Source organism: Podarcis bocagei, assembly GCF_964188305.1.
Source record: "Podarcis bocagei genome assembly, chromosome: 2".
NCBI lineage: Eukaryota > Metazoa > Chordata > Lepidosauria > Squamata > Lacertidae > Podarcis > Podarcis bocagei.
In genome coordinates, this window is record NC_138126.1 from 99,808,572 (window position 1) to 99,825,174 (window position 16,603).

General features: G+C 45.6%; 1 protein-coding gene across 2 annotated transcripts; it reads right to left on the bottom strand.

Annotated features, from left to right (window-relative positions):
• Positions 1 to 304: 304 nt before the first annotated feature.
• On the bottom strand, positions 305 to 11,331 carry LRRC59 (leucine rich repeat containing 59). 2 transcript variants are annotated; one of them, XM_081184653.1, is made up of 8 exons: positions 11,246 to 11,331; positions 8,691 to 8,846; positions 7,590 to 7,649; positions 6,742 to 6,900; positions 6,019 to 6,123; positions 4,321 to 4,393; positions 2,517 to 2,690; positions 305 to 1,340 (listed from the first exon to the last, which is right to left on the bottom strand). In XM_081184653.1, the coding sequence occupies exons 2-8, from the start codon at positions 8,793 to 8,795 to the stop codon at positions 1,096 to 1,098; spliced, it is 921 nt and encodes a 306-aa protein (XP_081040779.1). In that variant the 5' UTR covers positions 8,796 to 8,846; positions 11,246 to 11,331; the 3' UTR covers positions 305 to 1,095. The 2 variants fall into 2 exon arrangements, with proteins under 2 accessions (XP_081040779.1, XP_081040780.1); XM_081184654.1 differs by lacking the exon at positions 11,246 to 11,331 and adding an exon at positions 10,924 to 11,216.
• Between the last annotated feature and the right edge of the window lie 5,272 nt (positions 11,332 to 16,603).

Sequence of the window (16,603 nt, forward strand, 5' to 3'; positions counted from 1 at the left end):
TTAGTTACAGTAATGGAAGCTGCCTGAGCAAGAGAGGTACTCGTGCTCTAAGCTGACCCAGCAGGACACTGAAGGGTAGCAGGCAGGATCCGTGCGCCACACTAGATCCTTTGCACAATGGCAGAGGATAAGGCAAATGTGTCGCTTGTTCGCTACCTGCTCAAACAAGCAAACGGGGAAAGTACAGTTGAGTAGAGAACTTTCTCAGGTAACTCGCACTAAGGAATAACGTCGTACGTTCAGGAGTACAGACCGTCAAGCTAAGATACAACAGGAAAAAGCACTTAGGCACAAGGACAGAAACTGCACCCGGTTTGTTTGTTTTTAACCAATTCAAAAATGTAAAAAGCAAAAAATATATATAATGAAATGACGTGTTACTTGCTAAACTTTGGGTGCAGATTTCACAATACTTTGACAAAACTTCCATTGGCTGGTATACAAATATCTGGGGAGAGAAGAATTAGGTATTGGCAGATGTGGATGTAGATAAGCGTTTTCAAAAAACAGCATACTTTAGGTAGGTTGTCTTTACATTCCACAACCACCAGTTTCCACCTACAAATCCAACATCAAGCTGCTTAGAAAAATTACATATGCATATACGAAAGCTAACCTGAACCATGACTCCACTCCCCCCTGAATGAATACATTCAGTCCTCCTGTGTACAGTAGTTGTTTCCAAAGTGAGCACGTATTTGCTATAGCAGTAACACTCAAAGACAACATATACAAAAACTTCTTAAGATGACAAAAATAGGTATCACTTCTCATAGCAAGGCTGCTACTAAGGGTACTGTCTCTCCTCGCTTGCATACAGACCAGCAAGTCTGTATTTTGCAGCCCAGGAAAGGATCCACTATGGAGTAAGGGAATGGCAATAAATTCTGATTTACTGCAGGAACTGCAGTCGAAGCAAAGCGACCTGGGCAAGTGGTTTGGCGCTGTTTGAACTTTGGCCACCAAACCCAGCGTTGAATGGCTGAAGGCAATTTCCACCAGAGCTTAATTCCATAGGAATCCTGGCTGCGCTGATGAAAAAAAAACAAAAACGAAAAACCAGCAGGAGGTGGTACTGGCAAGGGGAAGAGTCCTTCAGGACTGCTGGGTGTTCGGCTGCAGTACGTTCCGAAGGATTTCACGGCTTTGCAAAAGAGACAGCGCCTCCTCATAGAGCATGTTCACACGGACGCATACAGGCTGGTGCTGCAGCTCTGTAACCTTACAGACAGCCAGAGTACTGAGGGCACCAAGCAGCAGGAACAGCAGCATCTTCATTAGGACTCTGGACCAGGACCGTTTGTGTTGGGGTGGGTGGGATGGATGGGAAAGCGAGGCCCCTGCAGAAACAAAGAACGGGCAAAGAATGAGAATTTATTTACTCTGCTTTAACAGGCTGACTAACCCCATCTCCACAAGCTCTGTAAATGCAGGCAGCCTTCTTAATAGTAGCAGAGGCTACTGTTGGCATCTAAATGATGCCCAAACATGGTTTGGGTTTGCCCTAACTATTAACCAGGTGACAACGCAAAATTTGCAAGATCTAACGACAACAATAATTCAATTTCTTACCCACTTTTCCCCATAAGGTCCCAGGGCAGTTGTACAACATTATAAAAACACTTTAAAATCAGTTAAAACAATTTACAATCGTAAGAATGGGGTGTGTGTGTGTGTGTACATTTTAAAAATAAATCCCAGGTGTTAAAGGCCGCAAGGTACAGAGGTGTGGCTTCAACATACAACAAAAGCTATACAATGAAGGCACTAGGCGCAACTCTGTGGGGGAGGGATAAGCATAAGGGCTGCTATAGAAAATGCCCTCTCCCAGCAGCCACCCTGCCAAAAAAAACCATTAGAGGGTGTCAGAATGACCAAGAGGGCCCCTTCTGTTTATTTTAACACCCAGCGGGAGTTCTGTAAGGAAGGAGGCGTTCTTTCAGATATTTGGAACCTGGGTCATTTACGGCTTTAAACACCAATGCGAGCACCTTGAATTGGGCCCCAAAATGAACAGGCAGCCAAAGCAAGGCTTTCAGAACAGGATATACGTCAACTCTAAAAGGAACTCTAGCAGCTGCATTTGGAGCTGTTTGAAGTTTGTGAGTCATCTTCAAGAGCAGTCCCGTGTAAAGGCCATTGCAATGATCCAATCTGGAAGTTGCCAGAGCATGGGGTGTAATGGGGAAACCATGTCTGTCCAAAAGGAACCCTTGCTGGCAAACTAGCCTGGGCTCAAAATAAACATTCCTAGTCCCCGAGGCCCACTGAGCCTCTGGTAGCAAAGTTGGAACCAGGAGTACCCCCAAGCTACAGACCTGCTCCTTTGCCAATTTATGAAGTGTAATTAAGGTAAGTTTGTAAGGGTTTTTTAAAAAAACCAAAGTATCTCTCACACATACTTTTTAATATAATAATAATAATAGTAATAATAATAATTAATAATAATAATAATAATAATAATAATAATAATAATAACAACAACAACAACAACAACAACAACAACAACAACTTACTTGGATTCTCGTCTTTTTCTTTCTTTGATTGTTTTGCCATCTCCTGCTTTACCGCTCTCATAGCATCATACTCCCGCCTTCGCCGTTCTTTCTCTTCAGCCTTTTCCCGCTTCCGGAGTTCCCTCTCTTGGGCTTCCCTCACTCGCTGCTCTGCTTCACGCTTCTTCTCCAGCTCTGAGTATACCATACAAACAGGAAATGTTCATGCGCTCTAGAAAACACTTCCATCGTTTACTTCTGCATCTGGTACAATAATGTGGCAGCGGTTGCTGCCCTGCCCCCTCAAAGGAGGAGAGCTGCAGCTGCAAGGTGCTTTAAGAATCTCCTGTGTTTTGTACCCTGTAAGGCCTACTGTCATGCTGAACGGGTGAATTTAATACTGTATCATAATACAGTCGTACCTTGGTTGACAAACACCTTAGCAGTCGAACATTTTGACTCCCAAACGCCGCAAACCCGGAAGTGAGTGTTCCTGTTTGCGAACACTCTTTTGGAAGCCAAACGTCCAGCGGGGCTTCTGATTGGCTGCAGGAACGTCCTGCAGCCAATCAGAAGCTGCACCTTGGAAGTCAAATGGACTTCCGGAATGGATTCCATTCAGCTTCCAAGGTACGACTGTACAGGGAGTAAGTACATCCAGTACAGGCAGCAGTTTCTCTTTACTGATCACAACAGGAAAATATTAAATGCATCACCCGGTTCGGTGCGCTAAGAGAAGTAATACCAAAGAATCATTTAGTGACTGTGACCAAAGGTACTGCCTGTTGTTTAAATGTGCTAAAAGGTTGTGTAGCACCAGATTACTGATTGGGATTATGAACCATCTTACACCTGAACGGCAAAAGTGGCACCTGGGACATGTTGGTTGAGTTCATTAGTGTTGTGGAGGGTTACACGCAAAATGCAAGTGTTGGAGGGACAAGCAAGGGGGATGAAATACATAGTTCTCCCCAATCACATGTGAAACGGGGGATCCAATCACAAGATCATGTGACACGTGGCTGAGGAGTGCTAAACTCCCCCTCCGTTTTCCATTATTTCCCCCAAGGTTTGCTCTCTTGTGATATCGGGGTTTGGCTATGAAGAAGCTGCAGGGTGGCAGGCACTGAGCAAGGACAGGAGTTCACCTCTCCTAAATCCAGACACCCTTTTGCTCCAAAGCTCAGACCTCTCCCTGCCACCCTCCACTTTGCATACGTACTGGGTCTGACCTGGCTTTAAACCAACATCTGCCTCTGAAACTGTTTATTCTGTTTAAAAGGATAGGATAGGCGTAGAGAGACAGAATGGCCTTGAAGATAATCTAATCCAATTTCTGGGCAATGACGACATGGCTTCAAATAGACTGGATGATAATGTGCCTACGAAAGTACAGCAAATGGAAAGCTGGAAGAACCACAACTCATAACAGCAGAAATGATTCCAGGATAATGCTCGTAATATGTACAAGTCTCCATTTCAATTACATTATTTTTTTTAATGCAAGACTAAGTATAAACTTAGTGACAGAGAACTGATTCGTGTGATCATTTCTAAGGTGAAGGGTCATCACAGGTTAATCATTTCCCCTCCCCGACGGTCACATGATAAGAGTCTTGTGAAATGGGCTCCCGGCAGTTGGGTGGGGGGAGATACTGAGGGTGGAATTTAGTGGGGCTTGTGTGTCGGGAATGTGGTCCACTCGTCGCAACAAGACTTCCCCCTCCTCCCCATGCATGCCACCCAAACATGTTCTGGGGGTTCCTCCAGCCCCCCAGAGCAGATTTATGGGGCATGGAAAGAGAACTAGGGTTACTAAGCCTACCTCGCTCTATCTGTAGTTTTCGTTCCTTCTCACGATCCAGCTCAGATTGGATGGCCCTCATATGCTGCAGTACCTTTCGAGATTCAAGACGTGTGATTAGCTTTCACAATTGCAAGAAGCAGGGAGAAGCCACAACCAGCATAAGGGATGTACAGTGGTACCTTGGTTCTTGAACTTAATCCGTTCTGGGAGTCTGTTTGACTCCCAAAACTGTTCGAAAGGCATGACTTCTGATTGGCTACAGGAGCTTCCTGCACTCAAGTGGAAGCCGCGTCAGACGTTTGGCTTCCCAAAAGCGTTCCCAAACCAGAACGCTTACTTCCGGGTTTGCAGCATTCGGGAGCTGATTTGTTCAGCAACTAAGCCGTTCAAGAACCAAGGTACCACTGTAACAGCATCTTATTTAATATACAACCAAGGCAAACTAAGGAAAGACGTTTATGAAAGTTCAGTTGATTTGGCCAACCTGCCTTTGAGAAGAGCTGTCTTTCTGACCACTTATACAGAATTAGAAAATTCAAGTGCTGTGTGGTCCAGCGCCCTCGTTCCCCAAAGACAGGACCAATCCTATCAAAAACAAGGGATGTCTGCAGAGCTAATTCCAGATGAATGAAGCAAGCCAGCACAGGGCACCAACCCCTAAAAACTAGCAACAAGTTAATTGCTAATACATGGCCTTTCAAAAAAGGGAGTTTCCTCTCTGTTTGCTCTTGAATACCAGTGAGTAAAAAAGGCAGATGTGGTATTCAGATTAGCAACCTAACAACAACACATACATCTCTTCCCATACCCAAAACACCATCCTGAACATAGATACCAGTGCAACAGTGTACTACTCTGATTACCCTAATGCTTGCATGTAAAAATATGTGTTCCAAATTCCTCCCATGTTGCCCACTACAAGCTCTGAGCCAATTTGGTATTTCTAGTCCAAATGTATATAGCAGTGTGGTAAGGTTAACATCAATAACGGTAAAGCAAAACTATTTAAATTTTAATATATATATATATATATATATATATATATATATATATATATATATATATATATATGCAGGTTTTGGTGTCTTCGGGTGTCTTCCCGTGTAAGAGTTGGGGTGTCTAGACACCCGAAGACACCAAAACCTGCATTCCTGTACCCGTGAAAATCTACGAAAACAAATATATATATATATATATACACACACAGTGGTGCCTCGCAAGACGAAAATAATCCGTTCCGCGAGTCTCTTCGTCTAGCGGTTTTTTCGTCTTGCGAAGCAACCCTATTAGCATCTTAGCGGATTAGCGGCTAAAAGGCTATTAGCGGCTTAGAAAAAGGGGGGGAAGCGGAAAGAAATCGGAACACTCGCAAGACGTTTTCGTCTTGCGAAGCAAGCCCACAGGGAAATTCGTCTTGTGAAGCAGCTCAAAAACGGAAAACCCTTTCGTCTAGCGGGTTTTCCGTCTTGCGAGGCACCACTGTGTGTGTGTGTGTGTGTGTGTGTGTGTGTGTGTGTGTGTGTGTATATATAGGCCTCAAAATGGGAATGCAGATTTCATTTGTGCATTTCTTTTTAGGTTTAGAGTTTATTTTTTTATCTTTGGTTTATGACGCAAATTGAGCCTTGGACTGGGATGCATAAAAATTCATGAGAGAATAAATACAAACAGTCAGCCGAATAGATAAGGAAAGTAACTGAGAATAAATTGCTTTACCCTGGTGGCAGCCTGTTTACATTGCTTTTCATCCAAGCAATCTCCAGCTACCTTCGCCAGGGCAGCCTCCAGAGGGTTGTCCTTCAGATCCAGCCACTTCAGGTTCTGAAAAAGGGAAACACAGAAAAAAAGAGACCAAATCATTTGTCATGATTTTCTCTTTTTGGGAAAAAAAACAAGTTTATTAACTCCCCCCCCCCCCCAGTTTAACAAAAACCAGCAAAACAAAAAGACGGAATGGAAAATTATGTCCAGGTATATTGGGAAGCCAGGTAAGCAACTCCACCAACTGCTATTGGTTTAACCCCTGGAAAGCATGGCAAGAAAATGAAAGAAGGGATAAGGATTCCCAGGACGATTGCTTGAGTGAAACACACAGTGCATGCTTGTTTGCCATTACAACTTTTTTTCATTCACGGGGAACCCCATGGAACACAGATTGAGAAATGCTGTTCTAACAGATCAAACCACGAATAGACAGCCATTCAATACTATCACACATGCAGAGGTAAATAAATTTTGCCAAGAGCTTGCTTAAACTACCAAAGTTTCTCCAGAGCCGGCAGCTGCATAAATGGCAATAAAGATTTGAACTTTCACCTCTCTGCCACCAGGAACATTTGATTTCCAACAGGGAAGTAAGCCTCAGATAAATCTCAAAAATGTTCTGAGCTGAAGCTCAATGTCTTTCTTAATGCACGAGCTGGAGAGTGAAAACGTTACCTTGAGTTGTGCAAAACTGACTGGCAAGGTAACCAATCGATTGTTCAGAAGGTCCAGGTGTTGCAAGTTGACCAAGCGACCAAAGTCCGAAGGCAGTTGCTGAAGCTGGTTTTTACTAAGGTCCAATTTCACCAGGTGGGTCAAGCTGCAGAATTCTGACTGCAACCAAAAACACAAGTGAAACAGAGTCCAACCACCTTCTTAACCCAAAGCTGAGGCATTTAGCAAGCTGAGCAGTTACAGATACGGTTAAGGATTTCCAAAGACCTACGGCAGCCCAGTCTCTCACCCAAGCTATTCACGTGAAGGAGCCATTCCCTCTAATCTTAGGCCTGCAAGTAGAGGAAGATACACACAAAGCATCTTCTAAGGGAAAAGAGACAACAAACCATTGTTCCTTCAGTTCTACCCTTTATCCGCAAAGCCCCTTAGTATCAATCTCTCCCCAACACCCTGGCAGAGAGACCTGTAACTCAAAGATATGCATCATTATTTATCCACTTTGAGATGAAAGTATCTGCCATCAAAACTTGTATCTGTGCTCTCTGAAAGTAGCTGTACTTGCATCTATCTTTTACAATACGTCATTGGCCAAAATTCCCCTCTAGTGACTGCGGCATCAACATTCACTCTTACCAGGGGATATGAGAACTACAGTTATTACTACATTAGGTGGTATGTATAAAAAATGTATACAGTCTCACCCTCTTAAGTAGTACAAACGTTAATAAATAACAATGCAATCTCATCCTACAGTCCACCTTCTGCATTAAAGAGTAGGATGAGATTGTATTATTATACATGTTTCTATATAAAAAGTTTGTAGATGGGATACAGTTGAAACTTACTGGCAAAGTAGTAAGGTTGTTACAGGACAAATCTAAAATGGTAGCCTTGGAAAGCCCTGCCTGAAAAAGAATCAAAGAACCAAATTAGCAGTGAAATCCTATGCTTGGTTTCCTCAGAAGCAAGTCCTGCCTTGACCAATGAGGCTTAACTTCCTAGCATGTGTAGTGAGGATTGTAACATAGATCTATCATTTGTCTACAATACAAATTTTAACAGTGACTCTTGGCATATGAAATGTTAGTATCATATCATGGACCTTTATTCTAGAAATGGGAGTTTTCAGAATATCTACATCTGCCACAATATGGACCAAACTCCCACAACTGCTATTAACTAAACTAACTATATTTCCTAAATGCTTCTTTATCATATACACTTCCATGTTGATACTGATTTATATATTTCATTACAAGTTTTGTCAAATGAATTAGGAACAAATGATTTTTGTCTTTTAAGTAGACTGTTGTCCTGCTAGGTAAAGCTTTCTGCCTACATGGCCATTATCAATTTGTTTCCTATTTTCTGGGGTGGGGCCCCCGGGTCTCATGTGGCAGAGCGTTCCACCAGGCCGGAGCCAGTGTTGAAAAGGCCCTGGCTCTGGTTGAAGTTAATCTAACTTCCTTAGGGCCCGGGACCACTAGGGTGTTGCTATTTATGGACCTTGAGGCTCTCCGTGGGGCATACCGGGAGAGGCGGTCCCGTAGGTACGAGGGTCCTAGGCTGTGAAGGGCTTTAAAGGTCAAAACCAGCACCTTAAATCTGACCCTGAACTCCACCGGGATCCAGTGCAGCTGGAAAAGCACTGAGTGAATATGCTTCCATGGCAGAGACCCCATGAGGAGCCTCGCTGCAGCATTCCGCACCCGCTGGAGTTTCTGGGACAGCTTCAAGGGCAGCCCCACGTGCAGCGAATTACAGTAGTCAAGCCTGGAGGTGACCGTCGCATGGATCACTGCAGTTGAAAGCATATTTTTAAAGTACATATTAAAATTCTGGCGAATCAACAGATTAACCAGTTTACCATTTTACAAGAACCTGTACGTTTATGCAGGCTACAAAGTATTACAGAATTATTTGGCTTATTCTACAGAGATACCAACCAGTTCTTTCACTGGCACCTCATTCAGGTCACACAAGCTCAAGTCCAACTCATTGCCCTCCAGTTTGTCTTTTAGATTCACTCCTTTTCCTCCAGATTTTGCCATAATCTTCAATAGAGCAGTCTCCCAACGAGCCTGGTGAATATCCTTGTGTTCCTAGAGATAAAAAGATTAAGGCTACATACTCACTAGTAAGCAAGCCCCACAGTACTTACAGTATTTTTCGCTCTATAGGGCGCACCTAGGTTTTTTTTTGGGGGGGGGGAATAAAGAAAAAAAAATTACCCCCCCCAGCCTCCAAGAGCAAAGAAGCCAAGACAGCCAGCAGGATGGATCCTGCTGGCTGTCTTGGTTCCTTTTTAGCCACGGGGCTGGGGCGGGGGAAGCCCAAGCTTCCCCCGACCCCAGCCCCCAGAATGGTCCGGGAGCGGGGGCGAGGTTGCTCCTGGAGCTTGCTGCTATCTGCAAGCCTTCTGAGCCCAGCGGGAACTCCCACGGGCTCCAAAGGCTTGCGGATAGCTGCCCAAAGACCGGGGTGCGCTGCACAGCGCTCCCCGGGTTTTGGGCTGCAGGCTGCTATCCGCAAGCCTTCGGAGCCCGGCCGGCACTCCTGCCGCGCTCTGAAGGCTTGCGGATAGCTTCCGGAAGCCTGGAGAGTGAGAGGGGTCTGTGCGCACCGACCCCTCTCACTCTCCAGGCTTCAGCGAAAGCCTGCATTCACTCCATAGGACGCACACACATTTCCCCTTCATTTTTGGAGGGGAAAAAGTGAGTCCTATAGAGCGAAAAATATGGTACTTTGGTTAGCTTCATATTGGGACACTCTTAAGCAGTGCACCCAATTCTCAATAATAAAGAAACAGGTCAGAATTATTATTATTTTAATTGCCAGTGGGAAATGGTTGAGGTGGCGTGACTTTCCTGCTCAGCTGGAAAGTACAAGTTAAAAGGAGGTATAGGTCAAAAGGAGAGAGGGTCACAATGGCGCTCAGTTGCCTTTGGACCATTGCCAAGACTGCTGAAATTTACACTTAGCAGCAGAGGAAGGATTTGCAGCATAGACCTTGCACTTGATGTCTGAGACTGTAAAGAGACCCACTTGACCATAGTAGAAGGCCTCCTTATCATTAACATAATTGCAACAGACACCAACCAACATGTGGAAGGTGAACCCTGACCACAGCATAAATTAAATACACATACTGCAAGATCCCCTGTAGTTGAGTACCGTGCATCATTATACCACACTTGGGGGAGGGGGACCCTTTAGTGAGGGCCACAGCACCCAATGCCAAACCAGTGGGCAGTTTTCTCCCTCACCACATTTCCCCATATGAATGAATGGCCACTTGGATGGTAAAGTCCAAATGAGTGCACTTGGGAATATCACTGAAAATGGAGGCACTGTAACTCCAGCCACACAGAATCAACCCTGCCAGCTCCCAAGCCCAGCCTGGGGTTTCCTTTTTTGGGAGGACAGAGCAAACTATGAGGATGTGGTGCTCACAGAAAGATCAATTTCTAATCCCTTTATAGAGATGCAGCATCAGCACCTTTTCTCTGACTTCCCTGATAAGAGGCTCTCTGCACCTTTCCCAATATTATTGACATGCATGGAAATCTGGCAGGTGGCTTTCCTCCCCCTCCCCCACACCATCTGCATCTCCACAGTGGGGGAAATCACACCTGTTTCCATCTCTACCAGACTACGAAATGTTTAAATGCAGAGAGCCAACGTCAGCAAGAAATAAAAAGCCGTGGGGTGGGGGCCCCATGCCTAGGCTAACAACTCCTCCTGGCCAACTCAATGTGCCAAGGGCGAAACTGGGGCAAATAAGTCACACCTCCACTCTCCCCACCTAGGGTTGCCGCCTTTCTTCTGGCAAAATACAGGGCAGGGCAACTTTTTTTTTCATCTGGTGCTGAAGTGACTTCAAAGCAATCCATTACAATCTGTTGCAGCCTAACAGGATGGCCCCTCTGGAATCTGTCACACTTGCACACACGGATTTGCAAATCTGTGCTTGGCTCCCTAGACCTTTCACACACCCTTCCAAACACGTGCATTTGGAGAGAGTGTTTCAGAAGACCTGATATACTGGACAAAACTCTTTTATCAATACAGGACGCAGCATTTTTTCCCTTTAAATACGGGATAATCCTGCATTATAATAGGACAGGTGGCAACCCTACTCCTCCACCCCTCGCACCCCACCATCTTTGCCCTTCGGACCTCTCGCAAGAGGCTCCCCCTGCACACGCGGCAGACACGTTCCCCACGCCGCCAACTCCAGGGCTGGGGCGGGATACGCCCGCGTGGCTCCCACGGTCAGCAGCCTCGCCTCGCTCTGCCTCCGCCTCCCTCTATGCCGTCCAACACGGCAGGCAAGCAATGTGGGCGTGGGGCTCAGACACGCAGTATTACGGGGCTGCTGCACTGAAAAGAGCGAAAGAAAAAGGGCGCGAAGGGAGCCGTCCCCAAAACGCTGCGGGCGGCCAGGGGGTGTCCCGTCTAGGAATCCCCCCTCCTGCCGCTATCCCTTCACCTCACTCACCTCGCCCCCGCCCCTCCAGCGGAACTGCTGACGCTCTCCTGCCCGTGCCAGCCACTTCCGCACCCGCCTCCTCTCGGAGCGCCTTCCCCGGGAACCAGCGAGAGAAGCCGGCGAGAGCGCCTCGCGGAAGTCGGGTGGGGAAAGGCGCGATAGCGGCCTCTGGAGGCTGACAGAGGTCACAGCTTAGGAGGTCTCGCTAGGTCTAGGCAGGCAAAAAAGGTAACGATTAACAAGAGTCGACGCGGGGAGCCAAGTTTGCCGCCGCCGTTGTCGGGGTGAGGGGAAGAGTTGTGGTAGGTTGTTGCCTAATTGTGATACATACACACCCACCGCTACACGCCTTTGCCACCACTGCTTAATTAAAGAAAAAAGAAAAACCATAAGCACCTTTTTCGGCAACTTGAGTGCCCCCTTTCAACTTAAGAGCAAATATGCTGGTCCAGATATTGAAAGAAAGACAGAAACTTGTCATTTACCACAGTCTTCTGCCTTTTCGTCTATTATTATTATTATTAGTGCTTTCCCCTCTAGAAAAATAGGTGCCGGTACTCAAGAGGAAGTTGTTACAGTATGTGCCACACTTTTTAACCACAAAAAGAGGTACCAGTACTGCATGCCCTGGAGAAAAAGCACTTATTATTATTATTATTATCTAAATTTGTATACTGCCCTATACCTGCAGGTCTCAGGGTGTTTGCAACATAAAATCACATTATAAAAACACAAAATACATAACAAAATCAACCCAATAAGTGTCCTCCTCCCCAACACATTTTATAATAGGGCATTGGATGTCAATCGGCCAAAAGCCTGGTTAAAGGGCAACATTTTTGCCTGGCGCCTAAAGGTGTATAATGAAGACACCAGACAAAACATTGGCACGAGGTGGGTGGGGTAGGGAGCAAAGCACATCTCTTTCAAAGGGTGCATGCTTTGTTCAGAATCAGCCCCATGGAATTCATTGGGATTTATTCCCAGCAAGCATCAGGGCCAGGCTGCCCGTGTGGTGGGATGAAGCAGCTGTCTAAAGTGGCGGGATCCCATGGTGCTCCCTTAGGTGCCCCACCTGCTCCTGCCACCACTGGGGTTGCACAGCTGTGGCTTCTGGCGAGATCTCACTGGAAGCCACTGCTGCTGTGTGACCCCAATAAGTGTGGCTTTTGGGGTGACACCTTCCTGTTTCACATCAGGTGACAAAACAGAATGGGCCGCTCCTGGCAAGCAAATCCAAGATCAGGCTGCTTATTCATCAGTCACTCTTCCTCTCACAAATCTCTAACTTGTATATGGATTCGCACAAGGGAGAGTTGAAAGAAAGAGGAGCCTACTGCGTTCATGGTGGATTACTTTTCATTCATGACACAAAGCAGTCTCCACAGTAGTTTCCAGTTTTTATGGACTCATAAAAACTGGACCATAAGTGGTTTACAGTGGCTTTTTGGTGGCTTTTCTGGTTCATTGTGTGGCTCATTTCCTACCATGAAAAATCTGCTTCCAGACCTTTCTGAGTTATGTAATACTACCTAAAACATGACAATGCTTACTGAGACAGAAGCGTTAAGCTCCTTGCTGTCTACAAAGCAAAGGTTGTGACATCGCTGTGAATTGATTCAGGAAAGAAGGCTAAAGGTAAAGGGACCCCTGACCATTAGGTCCAGTCATGACCAACTCTGGGGTTGCGGCGCTCATCTCGCTTTATTGGCCGAGGGAGCCGGCGTACAGCTTCCGGGTTATGTGGCCAGCATGACTAAGCCACTTCTGGTGAACCAGAGCAGTGCACAGAAATGCCGTTTACCTTCCCGCCGGAGCAGTACCTATTTATCTACTTGCACTTGACGTGCTTTTGAACTGCTAGGTGGGCAGGAGCTGGGACCTAGCAACGGGAGCTCACCCTGTTGCGGGGATTCGAACCGCCGACCTTCTGATCGGCAAGTCCTAGGCTCTGTCGTTTAACCATTTGTAAGGCTAGAGATGACCTAATTTGTCCTCTTTCACCGAAGGGCTTTCACTTTCCAAACTTGACATATCCTCTGAATTAGCGTACCAACCAGAAGAATGCAGGAGGAGATACAAGTAGTAGAAAAATGATAACACAATTGATTCAGAAGCCAGTCATGGACAGCCATACCAATCTGCTCTGGGGCCCAGTACAGTGGTACCTCAGGTTGCAGACGCTTCAGGTTACAGACGCTTCAGGTTACAGACTCCGTTAACCCTCAGGTTAAGAACTTTGCTTCAGGATGAGAACAGAAATCACACGGCAGTGGGGCGGCGGCAGCAGGAGGCCCCATTAGTTAAAGTGGTACCTCAGGTTGAGAACAGTTTCAGGTTAAGAACGGACCTCCAGAACAAATTAAGTTCTTAACCCGAGGTATCACTGTACTTTCACAGACAGCTGTAATTTGCCAGACCCTGAGCATGGCAGCATCCCCAAGCCCTTTAATATGTCCACTGTTTTTCACAGTTCATTAGAAGTTTCACTGAACAGCCGGATTCTTTCTGCAGGAATGGCTAATAGAGGACCCAAGATTCTTCATGCACTAAGTCATAAAATGCCAAAACTGGCATTTTAAAAAATCAAGGGCTTTAGAGATGCAGAACACACATGCTGTTATTTTATAAGGATGTGGATTAGGAAGGCAGGGCAAGAGCAGAGGAACAAATATGTTTCCTGAAAATTAATTCAAGAGGCAGATCTGTTGTTAGCATTTGTCTGTCTTGGGAGACAATGGAGTGCGCCTTTGGGGTGAAGTCAAACCACTGGAGAATCACAGCGCCTGCTGAGGCTGTGGAAAACCCAGTAACTCGCAACTGCTGCCTCCTGTGTTGTTTTTGCTGCATTAGCAGCATCAAAGTGACCTCTCTGGTGTGCAAACCTGGGTAGTGTGTATGGCAGAGTCCTAGGCTAGAGGCATGATCACATGCCACACGACCCTAGTCACCTCTTGGCCTCATCCAGCATGGCCCTTATGTATTATGAATCCATGGAAACATTTAAAATGCCGCTCTGTCAATTCTACTGGTGCTCCTTTGACACACTTGGCTGCCCGTCCTTCAGTTTGTGAGAGTCACTCAGGAAATTCCCCTACTTTGAATGGCTGTTAATGTGTAACTCATAGAATGCTTTCTGAGTGTGAATGGGCCATTTGATCCTTGATCTGTGTTGCCATAATTACTAATTATTATTTTATTATTACACAGCACAGTCCTGTGCTCATGCAGAAGTAAATCCCATTGTGTGCATTGGTGGTTACAATCTAGTTAGTTTGTATTTATTATTTCCGCCTTCAACTGCCTGAGACAGCTTAAGTCACAACTAGCCAAGGACGTGCCCTTCAGACAGTTTTGACTACAACTCCATGCCTGTTGGCTATGTTGGCTGGGGCTTGATGGAAGTTGAATTCCCACAACACCTGAAACACATTGCATTATCCACCCTGGGCTTAAGCTGTTGGAGCATTGAAAGTTGTAAAATATACCAACAGGTTTGGCTCCAGTCTAGGCTATTTGTGGATGGAACACTAACCACAAGGTCCTCTGCTGAAGGAAAAGGTGGGAAGTGATTTCCCCCACTTCCCCACCTGCCCATGTTCTCTGAATAGCTGGTTCAGAGGTTTGATCCCTCTTTAACAGCATGGGATGTGATGCTGGGGACTCCAGGGAAGATTGGCAGGGATCACCTTCCCACCTTCATCTAACAGTGCTTTTGCACTGGTACATGTGCCAATTGAACAGGTATTGAAAGGTTCATCTGCTGAGAGGTTCATTCATGCTGGTAACCAGTGCTTTTTTTCTGGGGGTACTCAAGGGTACACAGTATCAGCACTTTTTAAAAGACGTGCATGCACACGAAAGCTCATACCAAGAACTAACTTAGTTGGTCTTTAAGGTGCTACTGGAAGGAATTTTTTTATTTTTAAAAGAAGGAGGAGGAGGAGGAGGAGGAGGAGGAGGAGGAGGAGGAGGAGAGCAGCACTGGTTAAAAGTGTGGCACTTACTGTAACATCTTGATGGTGGATGCCAGCACCCTTTTTCTAGAAGAAAAGCGCTGCTGGTGACCATTCAATAAAACAGGTTGTAGTCCAGCAACCAGTGTTTGAAACTCTCGTTGTTCTAGGCATATTTTGCGACAGGGGATTTCATTAGAGCGAGCAGTTTCTGAGCTCTGGGCACAGTACTGCACCTAAGATTTCAGAATAAAACTGCAGAGTGTAAGGAAAGGAGGACCTTTTTCTGCCTCCCCACTTCCAGCTTCTCTCTGGAGACTGGAGAAGATGCCCTCTTAAGAATATTAGGGGGGTGGGCAGGAGAAGGACTAGACCGTGTGAAAAATGAACATATAACATTTTAGCTGCAGTTCATTCATTTTCAGCTTTGTATTCTTGTTATAAAAGAGCACCCTAGACATTCCATTGTTGCACCCATAAGCTAGGTTTACGGTGCCATTTGGCTCCTAGCTTTCATATCTCAGTTTCTAACACTGCCAGCAACATATGAAGGGCCACAATTCCCATCACCCTTGACTATTGGCTAGGCTGGCTGGGGCTGATGGGATTTGGAGTCTAGAAACATCTGAAGGGCCATTGGAGGGTAAGGATCAAATGAACTGCACATCCACACATCTAGCAAGACAGTTGCATGTGCTACTCATGAAAACACCATGTTCCTAAAGTTTACTTCCCACCCACAGTTTAATGCGTTCTGTACTTTGGTCTGTATTGTTGTGACAATATACTGAGGCAATTATCACTTTTATAATTTGGACATATATCTACACACCCTTTGTCCCGTAAGGCTTGATGCTTTCTATGTCTCTTTAGGTTAGAGCACTAAGCATTAACTGTCAGCCGTCTTAATTCTTTTTTTTTAGTATGCAGGTAGTGGGGTACTTTTAAGAACAGAAAGCAAAGGTGGCAGACTTGGTCCATCTGAGAGGGGGGGGGAGAAACACAGTTGGTCTATTATCTTTATTAGGACCAACCAAAATGTCACAAAACTGTGGCAAACTTTTAGGTTCTCCAGAATTCTTCATGTAAGATATTATTACATGCCACCTGAATCTCTGAGCTATGAGAGATTCCAGGCACTTACCCAAGGTCTGGTTTCCTTGGTATGAAGGACAGCAGAGACTGTGGTGTTTTTAGGATATATGGTTTATTTACACATATATACAACCTGAGCTTAAGGTGGAAGGACTCACAGCATTAACACTCCAAAAGATCTTGCTTATCCCATAGTCACAGCTTTGGATTCCAGCATAAATCAATCATGCCTCCTGTCTCTCTAGCTTCTGCCTGCTTCTAGCTGAACTCTCTCACACTGTTGGCTATTGTCCTTCCAGCTCCCTGCCAAGAGCTA

Bases quoted from the DNA above. Each gene is read 5' to 3' on its own strand.
- LRRC59 (XM_081184653.1), bottom strand. From the start codon at position 8,795: ATGGCAAAATCTGGAGGAAAAGGAGTGAATCTAAAAGACAAACTGGAG. The intron at 6,901-7,589 runs GTAAGTTTCAAC...TTTTGGTTGCAG, and splicing joins ACAACCTTACTACTTTGCCA to TCAGAATTCTGCAGCTTGAC. The intron at 4,394-6,018 runs GTAAAGCAATTT...GAATCTCGAAAG, and splicing joins GTAAACAGGCTGCCACCAGG to GTACTGCAGCATATGAGGGC.